This window comes from Mercenaria mercenaria, chromosome 3 (assembly GCF_021730395.1).
Source record: "Mercenaria mercenaria strain notata chromosome 3, MADL_Memer_1, whole genome shotgun sequence".
NCBI lineage: Eukaryota > Metazoa > Mollusca > Bivalvia > Venerida > Veneridae > Mercenaria > Mercenaria mercenaria.
In genome coordinates, this window is record NC_069363.1 from 92,356,053 (window position 1) to 92,375,679 (window position 19,627).

General features: G+C 34.0%; 2 protein-coding genes across 5 annotated transcripts in view; one reads left to right on the forward strand and one right to left on the reverse strand.

Annotated features, from left to right (window-relative positions):
• The window catches only part of LOC128555779 (NIPA-like protein 2), a 44,607-nt gene extending 34,859 nt beyond the window's left edge, over positions 1-9,748 (reverse strand). For both annotated transcript variants that reach the window (XM_053539283.1, XM_053539282.1), the window contains exons 1-3: positions 9,556-9,748; positions 3,081-3,149; positions 2,330-2,501 (exon numbers count right to left, since the gene is read on the reverse strand). In XM_053539283.1, coding sequence (XP_053395258.1) covers positions 2,330-2,501; positions 3,081-3,149; positions 9,556-9,636 — 322 coding nt within the window. In that variant the 5' untranslated portion in view covers positions 9,637-9,748. The remainder of the gene's footprint in view (positions 1-2,329; positions 2,502-3,080; positions 3,150-9,555) is intronic.
• A 90-nt stretch (positions 9,749-9,838) lies between these two features.
• LOC128555781 (zinc finger protein 883-like) lies at positions 9,839-17,766 on the forward strand. 3 transcript variants are annotated; one of them, XM_053539287.1, is made up of 5 exons: positions 9,928-10,064; positions 11,237-11,372; positions 11,746-12,789; positions 13,311-13,466; positions 14,093-17,766. In XM_053539287.1, exons 3-5 carry the CDS (start codon positions 11,773-11,775, stop codon positions 14,477-14,479), a joined length of 1,560 nt encoding a protein of 519 aa, XP_053395262.1. In that variant the 5' UTR covers positions 9,928-10,064; positions 11,237-11,372; positions 11,746-11,772; the 3' UTR covers positions 14,480-17,766. The 3 variants fall into 3 exon arrangements, with proteins under 3 accessions (XP_053395261.1, XP_053395262.1, XP_053395260.1); XM_053539286.1 differs by having other exon boundaries at positions 9,839-9,935; positions 11,237-12,789; XM_053539285.1 differs by having other exon boundaries at positions 11,237-12,789.
• Positions 17,767-19,627: the final 1,861 nt, after the last annotated feature.

Here is a 19,627-nt window from a genome sequence, read left to right on the forward strand (position 1 = left end):
ATGGGACTTGATGCTATCACCTAGTTTTATAACCCCAAAGACACATGTGAGAACTTCCAATTCAATATCTGCATTAGTTTTGGAGATAGTAACTTGCATGTAAAACTTTAACCAGGGTTTTCTATGTCCAAAAGGGGGCATAACTTGGCCAAAATACATGTCAGAGTTATGGGACTTGGCCTAGTGAGGTTGGTAATTGACCTAGAAAAAGAAAAAATAAGTTTCAAAGCAATATATGCCTTTAAATGATAGCCATATGTACTTGCATGCAAAACTTTAACCAAGGTGTGACTACAGAAACAAGAGGGCCATAGTAGCCTGAAGTTGCTCACCTGACCTTGACTATTTGATTTTGAATAAACATATGACACACTGAATCATGAATGGTATTATCTATGTTTAGTATACAAAAACATAAAACAGGTCAAGTGCCATCGTTTCAACAAATTTGAGTGGGGACCTTACAATGATTCTACATATCAAGTTTGATGGAGATCCATCAAGAGGTTCATGGGATGAAGTTGTTTCAAGGTTTTTCTATTTTTAGCTCAAATGGCCACTTAAAGAGGCCAAGTGCCCGCATTTGAACAAAATTGAAAGAAGACTTACACTGATGCTACAGTCCAAATTTGATAAAAGATTCATCAAGTGGTTCATGAGAAGAAGTTGTTTAAAGGTGTTTCTTTTTTTAGCTCTAGCAGCCTCTAGAAGGGGCCAAGTGCCCTGACTGGATCAAATTTGAGAGAGGACCTTACATTAATACTACAGACCAAGTTTGATGAAGATCCATCATTTGGTTCATGAGTTGTTTCAAGGTTTTTCTATTTTCAGCTCAAATGGCCACTTTAAGAGGCCAAGCACATCCCCTCACCCCCCACTCCCATTTGAAAACTAAATGTGAGACTGCATTACAATGATGCTGCAGGCCAAGTTTGATGGAGATCCATCGAGCAGTTCATGAGAAGAAGTCGCTTAAAAGTCTTCTATTTTTAGCTCTAGCGGCCCCTAAAAGGAGCCAAGTGTGCCCATTTGAAAAACCTTAAAATGATGCTACATACTAAGCCTGACGAAGATCCATCAAGCAGTTCAGGAGAAGAAGTTGTTTCAAAATATTTCTATGTTTAGCTCTAATGGCCCCTAATAGGGGCCTAGTGCCCACATTTGAACAAAATTGAAAGAAGACTTACACTGATGCTACAGACCAAATTTGATAAAGATCCATCAAGTGGTTCATGAGAAGAAGTTGTTTAAAGGTGTTTCTTTTTTAGCTCTAGCAGCCCCTAAAAGGGGCCAAGTGCCCTGACTTGATCAAATTTGAGAGAGGACCTTACATTAATGCTACAGACCAAGTTTGATGAAGATCCATCATTTGGTTCATGAGTTGTATAAAGGTTTTTCTATTTTAGCTTTATTAGCTCCTAAAAGAGGACCCAAGTGCTTCCATTTGAATAAACTTGAGAGGGGACCTTGCCAGGATGCTACAGACCAAGTCTGGTGTTATTCTGACCAGTAATTTTAGAGGAGAAGATGTTTAAGTAAAAATGTTGATGCCAGACGACTGATGCCGGACTATCCACCTATATTAATAGCTCACCCTGAACCCCAGGGATGATCTCATGACCCCAGGATCCACAGATTTGCATTCTTGCTATTAAGCTAGGTGGGCAGGCAGCTAAACAAATACAGGTACAAGTGGGGTAAGTCCCACAACATGATGTCAACTACTACCAACCCACACCCCTGTATTTGAAACATCTGTATAGGCAACAGATATGCAATCAACAACTGGGCTAGAGTTGGCTACTGTCAAGTCATTAAAATTCATGGGGGACTTATTTTTGAGAATTTCCTGGTTGCATCTGGTTGCATCAATCTGATAAATTAAATCCAAATGAACAAGCAAAATCCTCATTCATTTAGTCTTTAAAAGATGAAAACAATTCATATCCCGAAAAAAATAGCCTAAATGGACAAAATAACAAAATTTCATGCATACAAAATTAAAAGATTTCACAGTATATTTTCCTTATATTATGTATTTCAAATTAAGCTTGTGTAATTTCCGAATATTACTATTTCAATACATTAATTTTGTAAAACCCATTTATAAAGTCAAACAGCTTGTTTAATTAGGTGAAGTCAATAATTGATCAACTGATTAAATTTTAGCAGACATTTTTAATTTTTTGAGAGTATACTACATTTGCCTGTATTCATGTAAGTACTGAACTCAAAAACTTCATATTATCATTTATTGCACAATATGGCATTACTAAGTTATCAACCCATATTCATACTCATAGGGGACTAATTTAAGAATGTGTCTTACCAACAACAGTTGTTGTCCCGAGGGGAGCAACAAGGGAGGCAGGGGCGTAGCCATAAGCTGAGAAGTTCCCTATCTCCCCTATAATCATGAGACTAACTCCAACCCACCATAAAGGGTTACGTGTATAATGTATCTGTACCTCACGTTCTTCATTCTTCATGTGAGTGTATTTCTGGAAAAAATATAAATGATTGTAACTTAACAATGGTATAAGTAAAATTAATGAAATTAAATGTATTTTATCAAACAGATGAGCTGTCAGTCTTTTAAGCTGTTTTGATAACAAAATTTTGCCCCATTACCCTGTCCAGAATTTTTCTTACCTCCATTTTAACATATTTTTTGTTTATTTCAACCAAATCTCTTAGCAGATCTAAATAATTATGTAAACTGTATTATTTAAACTACAATACATCACACTTTTAAGTCATTTTTCTATCAAGTGTAACATATTTATGACTACTACAAAATTTTTCCCCTACTATAGTTTTTACTACATGATTTCCGTTTGTAACAGTCCCTTCTACCATTCCCCAAAAGCTGAAAACTGAGAAAAAAAAACATAAACCAATGGGCTGTTCAGAAAAAAAAACATGTCCAATAGCTAGTGTTTTATCATGTCACCATCAATTTGTAAACTAGCAGCTCCATCAAGCTGCCAACAGCTTATCCCTTAAAGAAAGTAAAAAATGTTTCCCTTTCATATCCTTTTGAATTAAATAAATTCAAAATGAGATATCAAAAACCTTACCTGCATATTAAGTGATATACTGATGAGAAGGTTTCCACATATTGCCAACAAACATCCTACCACCAGGTCCTGCAATGAAACACCCGACAAATCATCTATTATCATCAGTTTCTAAAATTGATTTTCAAAACTACTACAGCAGCTCCTGTTGGTTCAACTACCAGTATCCTCTGATACATTTATGTTGCCATCTAAAGGTCTTCAACTCGAAGAGTGATTCTTATTTCTAACAATTTTTTACTTTAATATCATACAGTATCTATTTGTTCACAAACTGTCGTATTTTATCAAATACAAGAACACAAGCAAGATTCTCCCAGTGAATTTCCTTCTTAAATGTGTAAAAACAGTTTCTTTTTAAAATTTATAACCGACTAAGTTTGTCATGCTGCAACATCTAAAACGATTGTATACATAATTCCTATTACCTACACTTCCCTCCAAAACTCAATACTTGGCAGCAGTACTTTACTAAATGTTAATCAAACAGCTATGAATGAAAAAAATATCTTACATTTTAAATTAGGAAAAATGGTCAAGTACATCTTGCTTTTAATGAATAAAGGAACTTTTAACATATTTGATATCTTCTACTCATTTTACTTCCACTATTCTATTTCTAATGACATTATGCTTCTTTTTAAATCAATAATGCGAGACAAAATAATCAGCTAGCATTGACTGTAAAAAACCTTTTGGTGAACAGTATAGGCTGACCAAAGACAATATTTATACGGGATAAATGAAAAATAACCCATTTTATTTACATCATAAACTGTATTATTAGCAAGTTTTAACTACCTATTTACTTTATTTTATTGATCTACTAGTAAGTATCTGAATAAAAGAATTTAAAAATATTGTTAGTATACATATAAATTTTTAAGAACAGACAAGAGAATTTTGATGCAGTTTTTCTTATTCTTTTTTAACAACTGATTAATGGGCAAGTTCTGTTGCTTGTAAAATCATAAAAGGTCTGAACTGATAGGTTTTTATAACTTTATACTAGAAAGTTTTTTAAAACTTTTTCTTACTAGGTAAATAAATGAAAATTATGGATCCATGCCTATTTTAACTGTGCAAAAGCCACGTCTGTCAACATAAAAATAGTTTTGGCCTTTATGAAAAATGAACATTATAGCGTTATAACTTCTCTAGAGTTTAGTAAAGCTTCATCTCACACGAATGCCTGCTTATTTCAAAAACTGCATATGAAATTTTGATCTTAAATACAGTATTGATTTCCTTATAATTTTCCATTTCATATACTGAACTAGTTTACACCCAGGGCATGTATTTATAATGAATATTTCTACTGTAACTTAAATGATGAAGACTGTTTATACAAATATGTTGTCATTGTGAAGATACATGTACTTTGGCAGAAGAAGCCATGTTTGGGGAAAATACAATTTGACATTGTTTGAAGGTTTTTATATTTTTAACTGTGTGTGTTGCAGCAAAGAACCATTTGAAAAAAAAACTTGAAAAAATTTCATGCAAAAATGCTACATGTCAAGGTTTTGGTGAAAATCCATTGAGTGATTTATGATTTACTTATCTATTAGACTTGCCATGGTTCATGATTCAGTTATCAATTAAAGTAACTATTCATGACTCTGACAATTATCAATTGCAGATATACATGTAGTTCATGAACCAATTATCAATTAGAGTCAAGCTAAAAAATACCAAAGGGCCATAACTGCAGTTAAAATAGTGGCAGAAAAAAATCCTTCCTTTGTGGTCAAGTACACATCAAGCTTGTTGATCTGTGACAGTTTGAAGCAAATCAGGCTAATAGTGTGGAAGAAGTTGGACACACAAGATTTGAGGACGTACATACGGATGAACGTATAGACAGCAGCAACGCTATATGCCTCCCACATAAATATGTGGGGGCATAAAAAGGGGACATAATTTTGACTAACTAAAAGCTATTTATATATGCAACATTACTGCGAGGTCAACTCTTGATGTTAAAGACTTGTGTGGGGTTTAAAACCATTAGGCCAAGCAGTTTTGGAGAAAGACATGTGAAAATGTGACAACAATTATTTTAAAGCTTTAGTATATACATGTATATACAACAACAACAACATATATATTAAATAGTCACACTAAAAGTATGATTCATATGACACAGACATCTAAAGCATAATAACCTTATTCAGTTCAAAAAGTCACAGCAAAAACCACCAGTGACATTCTGACTTGCCAATATGTCAATGAATCATGAATATTTAATTATTGATAGCTTTAAAATGTTGACTACCAGTAATTCCAATGTTTTTTTCTTTCAGGATAATTTGGGATGAAGTTTGGTCCCAAACCCATTGGCATTCCTGAATTTTAAATTTGAATTTCCAAAAATTGAAAATCACTTTCTTTTTTTATATTTCAGCCAAGAATGTACCTTCTGAAACTAAAGGAATGTACTATATGTAACTCAAGTCATTACTGAATCAATTTATACCACTTTTTTACAATTTCGAATTTGACTGTTTTACAACAAAATTTTGTTTTATCGAAAGTCGTCCTGAAAATGGTTTACTGTGAAACATCAGTTGCTGGAATGATGGGTAGAAAACAACAACAACAAAGCAGTGTTGGAGTAGAAAATATTCACAAGTCCAATGGCATAATTTTTATGTTTACTTTGACATATACATATAAACATTAACTATAGCAGGGTTTCAGAAATTTGCAAATTTATTGGTAGCCCATTGGGCTACAATATTTTTGTCTGGTAGCCCGAACATTTAATGTTATTTGGCAATGACCATTTCGGCTTATTTACTAAGTGTTGTATACTACAGCTTGATTGAATGCTTGAATTAATATAGTGTTTCATAATTTTAGCCTTATGCATATGTTGGTATAAATTTTGTTCTCTTATAAAATAGCAATTATCATTACTCATTTTTCTCCCTTTTTTCATTTTAAAAAATAAAACTACATGTATTTAAAATGGGAATTCTTCTCACGTTAATTATTGCAACATGTTACAACATGACAATCATAAAAGGAATGTCAATAAATTTTTATAAACTTGCAAATTCCTAAGGTTAGTAAGAATTGCAGTTTATCTCATAAAATTATTTAAGTCGACAAATAATACTGTCTGATTCTTAACATGTGTGAAACACATACAAACATATCCAGAATAACCTGAGTAAAACACTTTGCAGAGTGCTACTTTCACACAGTGAAGACAGGGCAAACTAAAAACCAATGTTTTTGTCCCACTGTTTGTTTAACACCTGTACAAATAACATATTTTGCTGCAGTACATTTATGGTCACCAGAATTACCTCCACATTTTTTCCTTCATTTCTTCACATACTAGTAGTAGTTAAAAACATTTACAAAACTCTCAATTTAAGGACTTTTTTAAACTGTAAATTTTTTAAATTTCAGCAGTCCTGACCTTTTGGACCCTTTTCGAGACTTTTTAAGAATGACCATCATATTTCAACACTTTTTTAAACTGTGGGAACCATTGTATATAAACGTTTAAAGAAACTAGAAATGTGTCATAGACACGGATGCCCCCACAACATGAGAAAGGTCACAGGCATAGTACTGCTCACAAACTAAAAGAAGGACTCTTGGCCCTATTTATTTACAAAATAAAAATATTGTAGAAAACCAGAAAATTTAGTATTCTGTATATGTAGTGAAAATTGGCTAAGTTCAACCAAAGATTGTGACCTTGACCTTTGAGCTAGTGAAAAGGTTTTTGCGCATGACACATCGTCTATCCATGCTTATCATTTGTGTCAAATTATTTTGAAATCAGACCATGCATGTCAAAGTTATGGACTGGACATGAAGACCACATTATCAGTATATACGTAGTGAAAATTGGCTACGTTCAACCAAGGACTGTGACCTTGATCTTTGAGCTAGTGAAATGGTTTTGGCGCAGGACACATCGTCTATCCATGCTTATCATTTGAGTCAAATTATTTTGAAATTGACCATGCATGTCAAAGTTGTGGACTGGACATGAAGACCACATTATCAGTATATATGTAGTGAAAATTGGCTAAGTTCAACCAAGGACTGTGACCTTGACCTTTGAGCTAGTGAAATGGTTTTGGCGCATGACACATCGTCTATCCATGCTTATCACTTGTGTAAAATTACTCTGAAATCTGACCATGCATGTCAAAGTTATGGCCCGGACACGAAGACCACTTATGTAGTGAAAATTGGCTAAGTTCAACCAAGGACTGTGACCTTGACCTTTGAGCTAGTGAAATGGTTTTAAGCAAGACAAATCGTCTATCCATGCTTATCATTTATGTCAAATTATTCTGAAATCAGACCATGCATGTCAAAGTTATGGCCCGGACACGAACACCACCCTTTCCCGAACACACACGGACAGGGGTAACACTATATGCCACCCACCACCCCCCATTTTATGGCGGGGGCATAAAAATGTAAACAATCCGGCTATTACAATTAGTTGAACTGTCACGTTAAGTTATCCATTCTGTTAAGATGCGCGGTTTTGTATCATGTTATAACGTCCTGTTCGTCACTTGTTATTCTTCCGGTTAATGAAGTCAACAGTCAACGTTAAACGGACAACAGCTTTGACTTCCTTTAGTGTCTCCATGACATGGACTACAGGGCTTTTTTCCCCTATAAAGCTACCACCCGTAAAAGGAGGCAATCCCAAAGCAAAAAAGTATGTTTTTTTCCCAATGTTGAACTTAAAATTCCCAAACCATTGTCACTGCCCAGGTTTCTTTTGCTTTTCAAAAATAGTTTTGTTATTTTTTAAACTGTTACTCATTGGATTAAGTTAACAGTTATCAAAATTCTATCTCACAGTTTAAAATATTATTCAGAAAGAAATTAATTATATTTTGTTAAGTTTCTATTATTCCCAATTAAGACAAATAACAGAGGTATTTTCCCAATTGATCCTGTGTTAGTGGCATTCCCAAAATGATGAGAAAAAGGCCTGGACTATATATAATCCAGCCAATGCTGGTATCTGTAAACCACTTTTGGGAATAAAATAGTACAAAGTACACATATATACAACTTGTGAATATTTTCTATTTAAGCATCATTTTGTTGTTTTCTACTCACGATTCCCGTAAGTGTTGTTTCTCAGGATGACATTCAATAAAATAAAGTTTCTTACGCCTTACGCCTACTGTTAAAAAGTCACACAAGACAGGTTTTCTGTTACCTGCAATACTCATATTCTCTTTAAAAATGATATATGTTTTGAAAGAAAATAACAAATTTGCTATAATGTATGACCACTGTGCCACTAGCTGTCACATCTTGATCTTAAGCACAGTGCTTACATCATCATTTATGCATTTATATTGAATGCCTTTGCCGACCGACCCATGGAAATTGACCCGACTCCAAAAATTTTATATTAGCGATTTTATTTACAAGATATATTTTATTCCTTTAAGGATTCAATTTAATTATTAGATAAATGTTTAAGCTTTAGAATGATACCAAATTAGCTAGAATCTAAATCACAATGACCAGGTTGATCTGTAAGTCTAATTCTGTTCACCTCAGGAACGCAATAAATTCACGTGCCGAACTATAGATGTGTATTACCCGTACATGTATTTACCTCCCTTGGAAAGCTCGAGACAACATTTGCAGCAAATTAAAACATTGTAAGCGAGTGAACAATGTTTATCTGGCAAAACTACATGTAATATTACGATATTTTTGCATGAAACAGACGAATACCAATGTCACGATGTATGTCCCGGACAAAAGGTAAAAATCCCGGAAATTTTAACTCAGAATCCCGGAAACGTTCTGAAAAATTATGGCATGTATGGAAAAGACATGAAATGAAAAGACACTTTGCTGGCCTGTATCCAGAAGTTTCTAATTTGAACATAAGTTGTTGGCATAGGCAAAATCATCGAGGCATTTAGCGCCCATTGGAGGTATGTAAGGACGACAGTTTCCTCTATTATAATTGCATTTGCATCTAAATCTAGCACCTTTTTCCGCATTCTGATAGTCAAAAGTGTTGATCACTTGTTGTTTGTCATATACTGTATTATGTTTGCTTTGTTTACTACCTAATAGATCATTGTCCAAAATAAATAATTATTGGCAGTTTCATGCAGGTTTAAAAGTTGAAAATCCAGACCAGTGAATTTCGACCATGGACAAGTGGATTTTTAAGTTACACTCTTGTAACGAGGTACTAAAATGATCCTGTAGAATCAGAGTCATGTGGTACAAATCATACCCTTCTGAAAGACACTTGTTTACAGTTTCCTATTTTTAAGTTGCACATTAGATTTAAGCAAAATTAGTTCTACTAAATGTTTATTTAGGATTTCAAATATACAGGGTTTCAGGTCTTAATCAAAAATAGTTTACACACGTATAAACAAACGATAAACATGACATGGGGAAATAAATTGAGTCACTGACTCAATCTCAATATGGGATTTACCTGGTAGTGGGTCTCTGTAGAAGCTGGGGTTGTAGATTTAGGGACAGTAAGGGTTTCTCCTGAAATCCCAGTTGACATCATACTTCAATAAATCACTGACTTAAATGGCTTCAAAAATTCATTTTTTACGAAGAATTAGAAGAATTATCATAACTAATCTGTGTATTCCGAAGCTCAATAGGAAGTATTTCATAAAGCATTTGATTCAACCAGGATCAATCTAAGTCTGGATCACAAAAACGCAGTTCAAGCGTCAAAAATATTTAGACTACAGGACGGGTTACAGATTTGTAATAATTAATCACAATTTTGTACAAATACATTGGGGCCCGTCTGCTCTAATTGTCTCAACAGGTGCCCCTTTGTAAAAAAGAAACATGGTAATTTTCACACCTGTTATTTTCTTTTGATCACAGAATACACGTTTACCGTCTAAATGTATCTTGTTTTATTGTAAAATATCCCCGCTTTCAAATCTATAGAGATGATCACATAGGAAAAAAGCAAGGGTAAATACCCAATACTTGCATCCTTTATGAAAGAAAAAGTTCAGTAATTGTATTTTATACACTTGTTGGGTTTGTAAGAACAAATTATAAGCTTAAAAGTGCTCTTTGTGTTAAAAAGCTCTTTTTTTCTAATTTTTACATATTGTTAAAAAATTTAATAGGGAGCATTTAGTCTGCAATTGTGAAATCTTGCTTTAGACGCCTGATGATTTCCAACTTTTTAGCATGAAACTGACATAAAACTAATACGAAATTAGATGCTGCTGATCGGCGGGAAATCCCAATCATTGGTTTTTTCTATATAAATTTTGCCATTGACTGGCACCACATTAAAGAAAAATAGGGATAAAGGCAAGTCTTTCACAATATCGTACTAAGCAGCAGGTCCAGATAAAAAGAATTGTCGGTAGAAAACAACAATAACAAAATACAGTTAACCTCACTTAAAAGGAACAGCTTGGGACCTCTAAAGATTGCTCCTTATAACTGAGATTCCTTATATTCGTATAGCGAACTAGTTCCTTGTAACCGAGGTTTGTATAACAAACACAATTTGTATAGCGAACACTATTTGACTGACGTTTGAAAAGGGCTATGTCACAGTTCACAGTCCAGGCTGACCATAAATCTTTGTTTGAGAAAGTTGTGAGTCTAGTACCGGTCCTTTCCCTGAGAGATGGTACGGTAAACTGCCTGCATGTATATGACTGAAATAGTGTTGAAACACGGTGTTAAACCTAAACTAAGCCAAAAAGTACGTCGGTAAGAATGGCCACATTTTGAGTTTATTACTTGTCGGTTATTTTATATCTTCTTTTTTAGAGAGCGCTTTACTGTTTTAGATTAGGTGTTTTTAAACTGTTCCTTATAACCGAGTGTTCCTTATATCCGAGTTCCTTAGACTTGTGAGGTTTACTGTAGGGCTTTAGTAGAAAATGCGTATAAGTCAAACGATACTTAAGTTTACTTTGTCAATGCTGCCAGCAGGCTAAAGGTTAAGTAGCACTTCAGACTTAATTGCCATTGGAATTTACATCCATGATGCTGTTTTTTAAGTGGATGTGTTTCTGTGTACATTTATAAATTGCAAATGTCCAGAAAATGGAAACAAGTCTATTAACCTAAAAACATTTAAGCAAATTTATTACATTTTGTTCATTTCCGTTTTTCAGGGCATCAAAATTTTCAACCATGATGCAGTCAGATCAACAGCTCATCACATAGCTATACATTTGTGACTGTCTGTCACTGTCTTGAATCCTGTACATCATACTTCATGTGGAGAGTAATGTGTTTTAGTGCAGTAAGGTCAGACTATGAGGCTTTTATTTCTGTGTCACAATGTATATGTTAAGTATGCATTCGAATAAGTCGAAACAAACATTGTTTCTATAAGCATGTTCTTTATGCAGCATTGTGAACTGATTATGCATAATTTTTGCGGAAGAAATGTGTTCAAGTTTTGAAAATGAATTGAAAGAGTTAACACTCCTGTTGTGTGCACATTCCAAATGATAATGGACTGAGAATCTATGTGCGTCATCAACTTCATCACATTCCATATAGTGACATTCCTTTTTTATTGAATATATCTATTTTTACATAATTTTAGGTGATTTTTACTTTCATTAACATTCCACTGCTCACATTTTTAGTCACCATGACAGATTTATTTAATCAGTTTGGTGGAGCTCTTTCTGACTTTAAGATGAGAAATATAGACTCAGCTGGTTTGCATGAAATCATTGGAGAATTTGCACCATTGATTGGAGTAGCAACTGATGGCATTGCTGCTGTAAACAAAAAGGTGGAAGATAATACAAGTGAAGAAATTAAGGTGAAAACTGAAATAAAACAAGAACCTGATTGTGTCAATGGAGATGTCAAACCAGTTGTCAGTGCTGATGCGGCTCTGGATTTATCTATGAAACCAGAACCATGTGATCAGCCTCTGTTTAAAATAGTAAAGGTTGAAAGCTTACAACATTCAGTTAAACGTGAGCCAGATGATTCATTGCTGATAGATCATTCAGTGTACAAGAGATCCCGACATTCTTTTGAAAGTCATAAATTTGAATCAAGAAATTCTTGTAGTCCAGTTAATTTGGTAAATGAAACAACAAATGTTGAAAGTCCCCAGTCATCTGCCAAGTCAAATAAAGATTCTGACGAGGAATCCTCCAAAGCTTGTAAACTTTTATATGAAATAAAATGTGTGAATGATCTGAAGTATTACCAGTGTAAACTTTGTCCTAAAGTTTATGATACAAAGTATCATCTAAATCGTCACCTGATCAGTCATGGTGGAAACAGACCTCATTTATGTATACAATGCGGAAAATCCTTCTCACAGAAATGTGACTTAAATCGTCACATGAATGTTCATAATAACTTAAGAAAGCATGCTTGCTCAGTTTGCGGCAAGACTTTCAAACGTGCCGACTACCTCTCTAAACACGAGCGCCAGTATTGCGGAGTATACAAACCTCATAAATGTACGAAGTGTTACAAAGGATTTGAAGAATTGGAACAGTTGCAAGAACACAGCTGTACTCAGCGAACTGATGGGACAACATTTACTTGCGAGCATTGTTCTGAAAAGTTTGACAGTGTTGACAGTATCGTTGAACACCGTAAAACTCACCAAACACAGCAGCAGGACTACCAGTGTACAAAATGCAAGGAAGAGTTTACAGACTTCAGTAGTTATGTAGATCATTTCAAGGTTTGTTACTTTATTCATTCTTGTTAGAGAACAAAAATATCCGCTATGTAATGCAATAGGCATTTCGTAAAAGTATGTATTTTCTTATAAATCTTTTACTTTTATATTTCTTTTCACACATTTACTGTAAAATCATAATATTTTCATCTTAATATTACTGTGAAATCATCGATATTTGTTGGGGGTGGGGGACTGATTTTCATGGATGTATTGATTGAATGAATCCCAAGAATAAATCTCAAGAAAGAGGTAATAATCCCACTAATTACATCCAAAAATTTGAAATCCAGTTTTATATCACGAAATAGCCACTTATAGCTCAAACCTCAAACTTCATGCCCACGAAAATTTTACTGTATTTACTCCTGTTTTACTGTCAGAATGGAGTTACCATTGTATAACACGAAGAAAATTCATTTTGATGATATTGAATTAATGTCTTGTTGAAATTGACAAATTTTTGCAGTATTGAAATTGAAATATTATATTTAATTTAATCATTAGTTTGATGTTTTTTGCAGAAACACAGTGGTGAGCGGCCATACTCTTGTGATTTATGTCAGAAAATTTTTACACGGAACCATAACCTCATGACACATATGTGGATACACAATCAGGAGAAACAGCACACCTGTCCGATATGTGCAAAGACATTTACTTATTACAGTAATTTACAGGTAAGCCTAAGAATATCATTTTCTTACTATTGATCCTCATAAGATGTAGTAGGATTTTCGTTTTGAATATCAGTAGTACAGTATGGGACAAAATGTATGAAATAAAACATGTTTATGTTCTTGCTGTAGTAAAAACAAAACTCATATATTTACTTTTAGCTTTTGAAGTTGAAAAAAATACATTAGATATCCACTTTTATTTAACCTTTACTCTGCTAAATTTCTAAAATGGATTGGTCCATCATTCAGTTTGGGCAGTACCACTTATTATTCAAAGGAGTGTTCACTGAAAATTTACTGACTGAATAGCAAACAGCCCTTGCAGAACATGATCAGCCCGCACAGACGTGCAGGTTGATCTTGGTCTGCACTGGTCGCAAAGGCAAAATCACTTGCTGCCAGCAGGCTTAAGGTTAATTTATGGAAATTATTGAAGCATGAAGAGATTTTATGTCAGATATATTTAATTTCTGTGATAAAGACCTCATTTGAATTTAAAATACATTGTTTGCCTTACTCCTATACACAAACAGTTACTTTGTTTTGTCAAAAAAATATGAATGCTGTCGCAAACTTCACAGTTGCCCTCTTAAGTCATGCACATATACAAAAACTTACTTTTTTAGGTACATCTGCGTGTTCATCGTAACGAGCGTCCCTACAAATGTAATGAATGTGACAAAGGTTTTCTAACGAGCAGTGACCTTCGTCGTCACAAACGCACCCACAGTGGCGAGAAACCCTACAAATGTGATCAGTGCCCTGCCGAGTATGCACGTAAGGAACGCCTGATTAGTCACATGATCACTCACATGGAAGAAGGGGTCGAGGGTCGAGATATGACTGGAGATGGTTTGTCTGGCAGTTTAACAGAAGACGTTTCGAAGGATAGTTCTTGTCCAGATGAAGAGGTTTCGAGGGATAGTTCTAAAGGTGTCCGGGAAGGTGAGATCTCGGAGGACAGCAGCATGATGGAGGAAGACTACTATGCAGAGGAAGAAATGGACAAATAGATGTTATTTAGTATATTTGAGCACTGCTGTGTGAAAACTAATGTTCGGACTTTCCGACCATATACGGTCTATATACTGGTATACAGGAGCTGAAGCTTATACAAAAATATAGCAAAGCCCTAAGGTTGGTTTTCACACAGTGGGGCTCATTTAGTTATGTTAAGTAAATTTATATAAGTAACAGTTTCATGTATGTGAGCTGTCATGATAAAAGGGACCACTGGCTGAATTCTTTTAAATCTTGGCATTTATATATCTTAGTGTATTAAATTTTCTTTGGGAATATAAACTTTTCTTGTATATTTGGGGTAAATTCATTTCAATCCACCTTACTATTGTTGTTTAATAATGTGTTTCCTGCATGCCTTTGTTATGATGATATCTTTTTAAGAACAGTAAACAATAGAGTTGAGTATATTGCATTTGAATCCTTCGGCGTAGAAAAAAAACTGAATAAATTTATTAAAGATTTCATGAAAATTAAGCATGTTAGAATACCAGAATCTTCTTTACTTTTTGAATGAAGTACATTGTAAACTTGCCATTGACAGCCAAATTGATGTTGCCAAAATGTTAGATTTTAAGATACTCCTCATCCATTTGAGATGGTAATACCTATGTGCCACAAGAGAAACATTGTCCTCTCTATGATTAGAAGTGGTTAGATTTTTGTTTCATGAAAACCCTGCCGGGTACTCATTTAAAATCCTGACAGATCCATTAAATTTAGAACATACAGAAACTCTCAAATTGCAGTGTTGGCAACACAATCAAGAACAACTGTTGTACTTATAATCACAATCCCAGTACCTGGGATCAACAAATTGAAAATTTGGTGGTTTTAAATGAAATATTTTAGTTTTTGACTGCTACTAAGATGTTAATTGAGACAGGCCTTGGAAATAGATAATGTTGTCAGTATTATTTCTGTTAAAGTAAGCGGTATTATACATACATTTCCTGTACATACATTATTTTTGTTCGTAATGTCTTGTTGTAACTGATAGGTATTATTGCAGCTGTGTAATTATATGATTTAAAGCTACTTTTTCACAAATTGAATGAAAAGTGTTTGTATCCTTAGATACATAAAGGGGTCCTCCATGGCTGAGTGATTAAGGTTTAATCACCATCCCCTTACCTCTGTAGGTTCAAGTCCTGCACTGATAGTTTAGTTAGGAAGTCATCCAGCTAACTTGGTGAAGGTCTGTAAGTTCTACCATACCCCCTATACTCTTAGGGCTGTTCTCCAACTTGAAACTCTTGAAATTCTCCAGAAAGAAAAGAGGTCAATAACAGTAAACAGTACTAAAGACCATTTAACAAAAGTCATGTAGTCTGATACGTTTGTCTTACTGAAGATATGCGAAAGAGTTGCTGTAAAGAAATATTCTTATATAATGTAAATATGACTTTTCTTGCAATTTTTCATGGCCTAATATGTCGGTCATAAAAACACAAGTTCCTAATCTCTTATGACTCCAGGTTTCTAGAGTATATTTTGAGATTAAATGCATGCATGTTCTTGCTCCTAGGTTATAAATCAGTGTTTGGGTACCTGTGAGTCTCATTCTGCAACCTTGCCAATGGTCAGTTTCAAAATTGTGCTCAAAAACAACCAATCAAGTACTAGAGTTTAGAGACTGGTCACCATAACACAGTTTTATAACCCTTGAACCAGGCCTCACGCAGTCTGCCCCCTGATTATTGCTATTTGTTTACAAAAAGCAGCTGTTTTCTTTATTTAGATATCAACTTGTTACAACTTTAGTTCTAGTTGTTAGCACGAAAAGTTTACATGTATGTTTGACTTCGACACTTAAATACTTCCTGGTTCTTATCTATGATTGGTACTCAGGCAGTCTTTATCTTGAAATTTACTGAAAAGGAAATGTTAAGAGTAGCAGGACATTATCTTGAAAATCTGTGTGAAATGATAAACAAACAAAAATATATACTTGAAATTTAGAAACACTTTACGACTGCTCATAAAGACTATAGATATGTTAACTTTTGTATGTGTAATATAACATAATGATGCAAAGTTTAGGAGATTTTCTTCAATTTAATTATATTATATATAGCATCAATGTATCTATTAATGTTCAGGAAGTAAGATAACTTGTATTTATTAGCATTTGTTCTATTTTTTGTGTAATATTCCACAAGGTTTTCTGTAAATACTGGCTAAAAAATGGCCTAAAAAGACTTTGTCCAGCTTTGTTTTTTAACACGCATGACTATGTTTGTATAGCAATTTAGCCTGTCTCTAAAACACCATGACAGTTTGATATATAAGAAAGTTTATTTGTACTACAGACATATTTTAAGACTGCTCATCTCTGTATATTGCTATAATCAAGTATGTGTACTTATATCATTTGTTAATTTCATTAGGCTATGAAAATTACTAGGCTGTCAGATTTTTGTCAGTATGAAAGTGGTATAGGATCGTGATATTGAGAACCAAACTTTAATTTTATGTCCTGAGAAAAGTGTAGGCTCCTACTTACTCTTTTAAAGATTCCTTGTCCCCATTTCTTCAATAAAATATTTATTACTCAGGGACTTATCTAGAACCTTTCATCAATTAAAACCTATTGTTTTTAGTGGGAGAAGTTACAACATTCATAGACATATGAGCAGAGCTGTCTAAAATGAAACATGTTGTTTGAATGTATTGTGATTGTAAAGAGGTAGAGTAGTTTTAATGTTTGTGGCTTGATGGGTGATAGAGGGGTTAAAGTAGCTCACTTTGATAAGCTCCACTCAAAGGTCACGGTCACAAGGACTGTGAGACTGAAAATGATTTCAGCTGAATAGCTAAAGAATGCCTTGGTCTACTTTCATCAAACTTCATAGGATGATTGCCTGTGGTGAGTAGATGACCCCAATAGTCTTGGGGGTCACAGTGACCTTGAGACTTCAAACAGTCAAACTTCATAGGATGATTGCCTGTGGTCTGTAGGTGACCGTTATATTTCTGGGGTTAGTAGGTCAGTGGCCAAGGTCACAGTGACCTTGAGACTTGAAACATTTTCCACTCGATAACTAAACAGTGCTTTGGCAAACAGTGGTCAAACTTGGTAGGATAATTGCATATGGTTAGTAGATGTCTTGTTTTGTTTTGGGGGGTCAAAAGACAAGGTTACAGTGACCTCAATACTGGAATTTGTTTCAGCTCAATAACTAAAGAATGCTTTGGGCAGTCATCAAATTTCATAGGATTATTTCCTGTAGTCAATAGATGACTCCTATAATTGTGTGTATCAATATATGAAAGGTCAATTCAATAGTTTTGTTAGGACAAGTTCAGATCAGTATCATAGGACGAAAACAGTTCAGCCCTACGTTAACATTTTTGCCTCATAGTTATTGCTTGGGTTGTAATTTCCTATTATGGTGGTCATTGTCAATCATTTATGGACTTGGCAATCGTTGGGAGGGGGCCATATATGTCTTTTACAAACAGCCCATGTTGTGGTATGATATGACTGGGTGGATACGAGAGAGTAAAAACACTCTGTTGTCTGTTGTGGGAATTGTGCGTGTGTTAGGTGATAGAGAGGATAAAATATTAATTCTGCTAATGGGCTTAAGCTTTTTTTTGACTCTAGTTGTTTAGGCTCACTAAGTAGGACTATTTATTTCTATGTTAAAGTTTCATTTGTTTAAGAACACCAGTTTTCACTCTTGTTTTTAGCTCGACTATTCATAGAATAGTAGAGCTATTGGACTCGCCCATGCGTCGGCGTCCGCGTCGGCGTCCGCGTCAGCGTCCGTGTCGGCGTCCGCGTCCCGATTTGGTTAAGTTTTTGTATGTAAGCTGGTATCTCAGCAACCACTTGTGGGAATGGATTGAAACTTCACACACTTATTCACTGTGATAAACTGACTTACATTGCACAGGTTCCATAACTCTGTTTTGCTTTTTTACAAAATTATGCCCCTTTTTTGACTTAGAAATTTTTGGTTAAAGTTTTGTATGTAAGCTGTATCTCAGTAACCACTTGTGGGAATGGATTGAAACTTCACACACTTATTCACCGTGATAACCTGACATACATTGCACAGGTTCCATAACTCTATTTGCTTTGCTTTTTTACAAAATTATGGCCCTTTTTCGACTTAGAAATTTTTGGTTAAGGTTTTGTATGTAAGCTGGTATCTCAGTACTCACTAATGGGAATGGATTGAACTTCACACACTTGTTCACTGTCATGATCTGACATGCCCAAGCAAGTCCCATAACTTATTTTGCTTTTTTACAAAATTATGCAAAATAGAAATTTTATGGTTAAGTTTTGTTTGTAACTGTGTTTCGTATCACTAAGGGACATGTTCATTGAAATTCTTTTCAACACTAGTTTCACTCTGTTTTATTCAGTAACATATCGTTTCTGATAAATTTATATTTATTTTTTACTGAAATATTCACTTTTTGATTTACATATGATTAATGCGTCATTTGTTAAATTATCGAGCGTGATGTTGGTTTTTTTCAGTAAAGACTGTTTTCTGTTGAAATTTATTTTGTTTATTTTTACACTTTCGTGTCATTTTTAAGTTTGTATTTCCCTAGTGAAATTATATTATATGTTAATTTATTTATATGAAAATTTATTTTTGAAATAATTCCAGTTTTCTTGTATTTTAATTTGTGTGGGCCCATATTTGTGAATTTTGTTTTTATGTTTTTGTTTGAATGCCCATATTTTTTGTTAGGCCTATTTAAAAGATCAATTGCTGCTTGAATATCAACCAAATATTTTAATTTAACTTTTTATATATTTTTGAAAATAAAAAAGATATTTGCAGCTTTGATGGTGATGATAATCAAGCAGTAAATTTATTTTGGCCTTGTGTGAATTTTTTTAATGAGAATGCTATAATAACTACTAAAACAAGCCTGTAAACAAACTTTGTTTCACTATATAGATTATTTAGTACAATTGAATTTTAAACTTTAACTTATCTAAGGCGATTTAATTCATATTCTTTTGACAGTATAACATTCATTTATTGTTTTGTGACTTTACAGTCTATATAGTCCCTTCACTATAAATCTTTAAGTTGAGTGTATTAATTTAGGTCGTATAGATATACCAGTAACTTTAACAGTTGCCTCATTGGCTGACTGTTCAAGGT

Excerpts from the sequence above, each read along its gene's own strand:
- LOC128555781 (XM_053539286.1), top strand. The coding sequence starts at position 11,725 with ATGACAGATTTATTTAATCAGTTTGGTGGAGCTCTTTCTGACTTTAAG. Across the intron at positions 12,790-13,310 it reads GTTATGTAGATCATTTCAAG|AAACACAGTGGTGAGCGGCC; the intron begins GTTTGTTACTTT and ends TGTTTTTTGCAG. Across the intron at positions 13,467-14,092 it reads CTTATTACAGTAATTTACAG|GTACATCTGCGTGTTCATCG; the intron begins GTAAGCCTAAGA and ends TTACTTTTTTAG.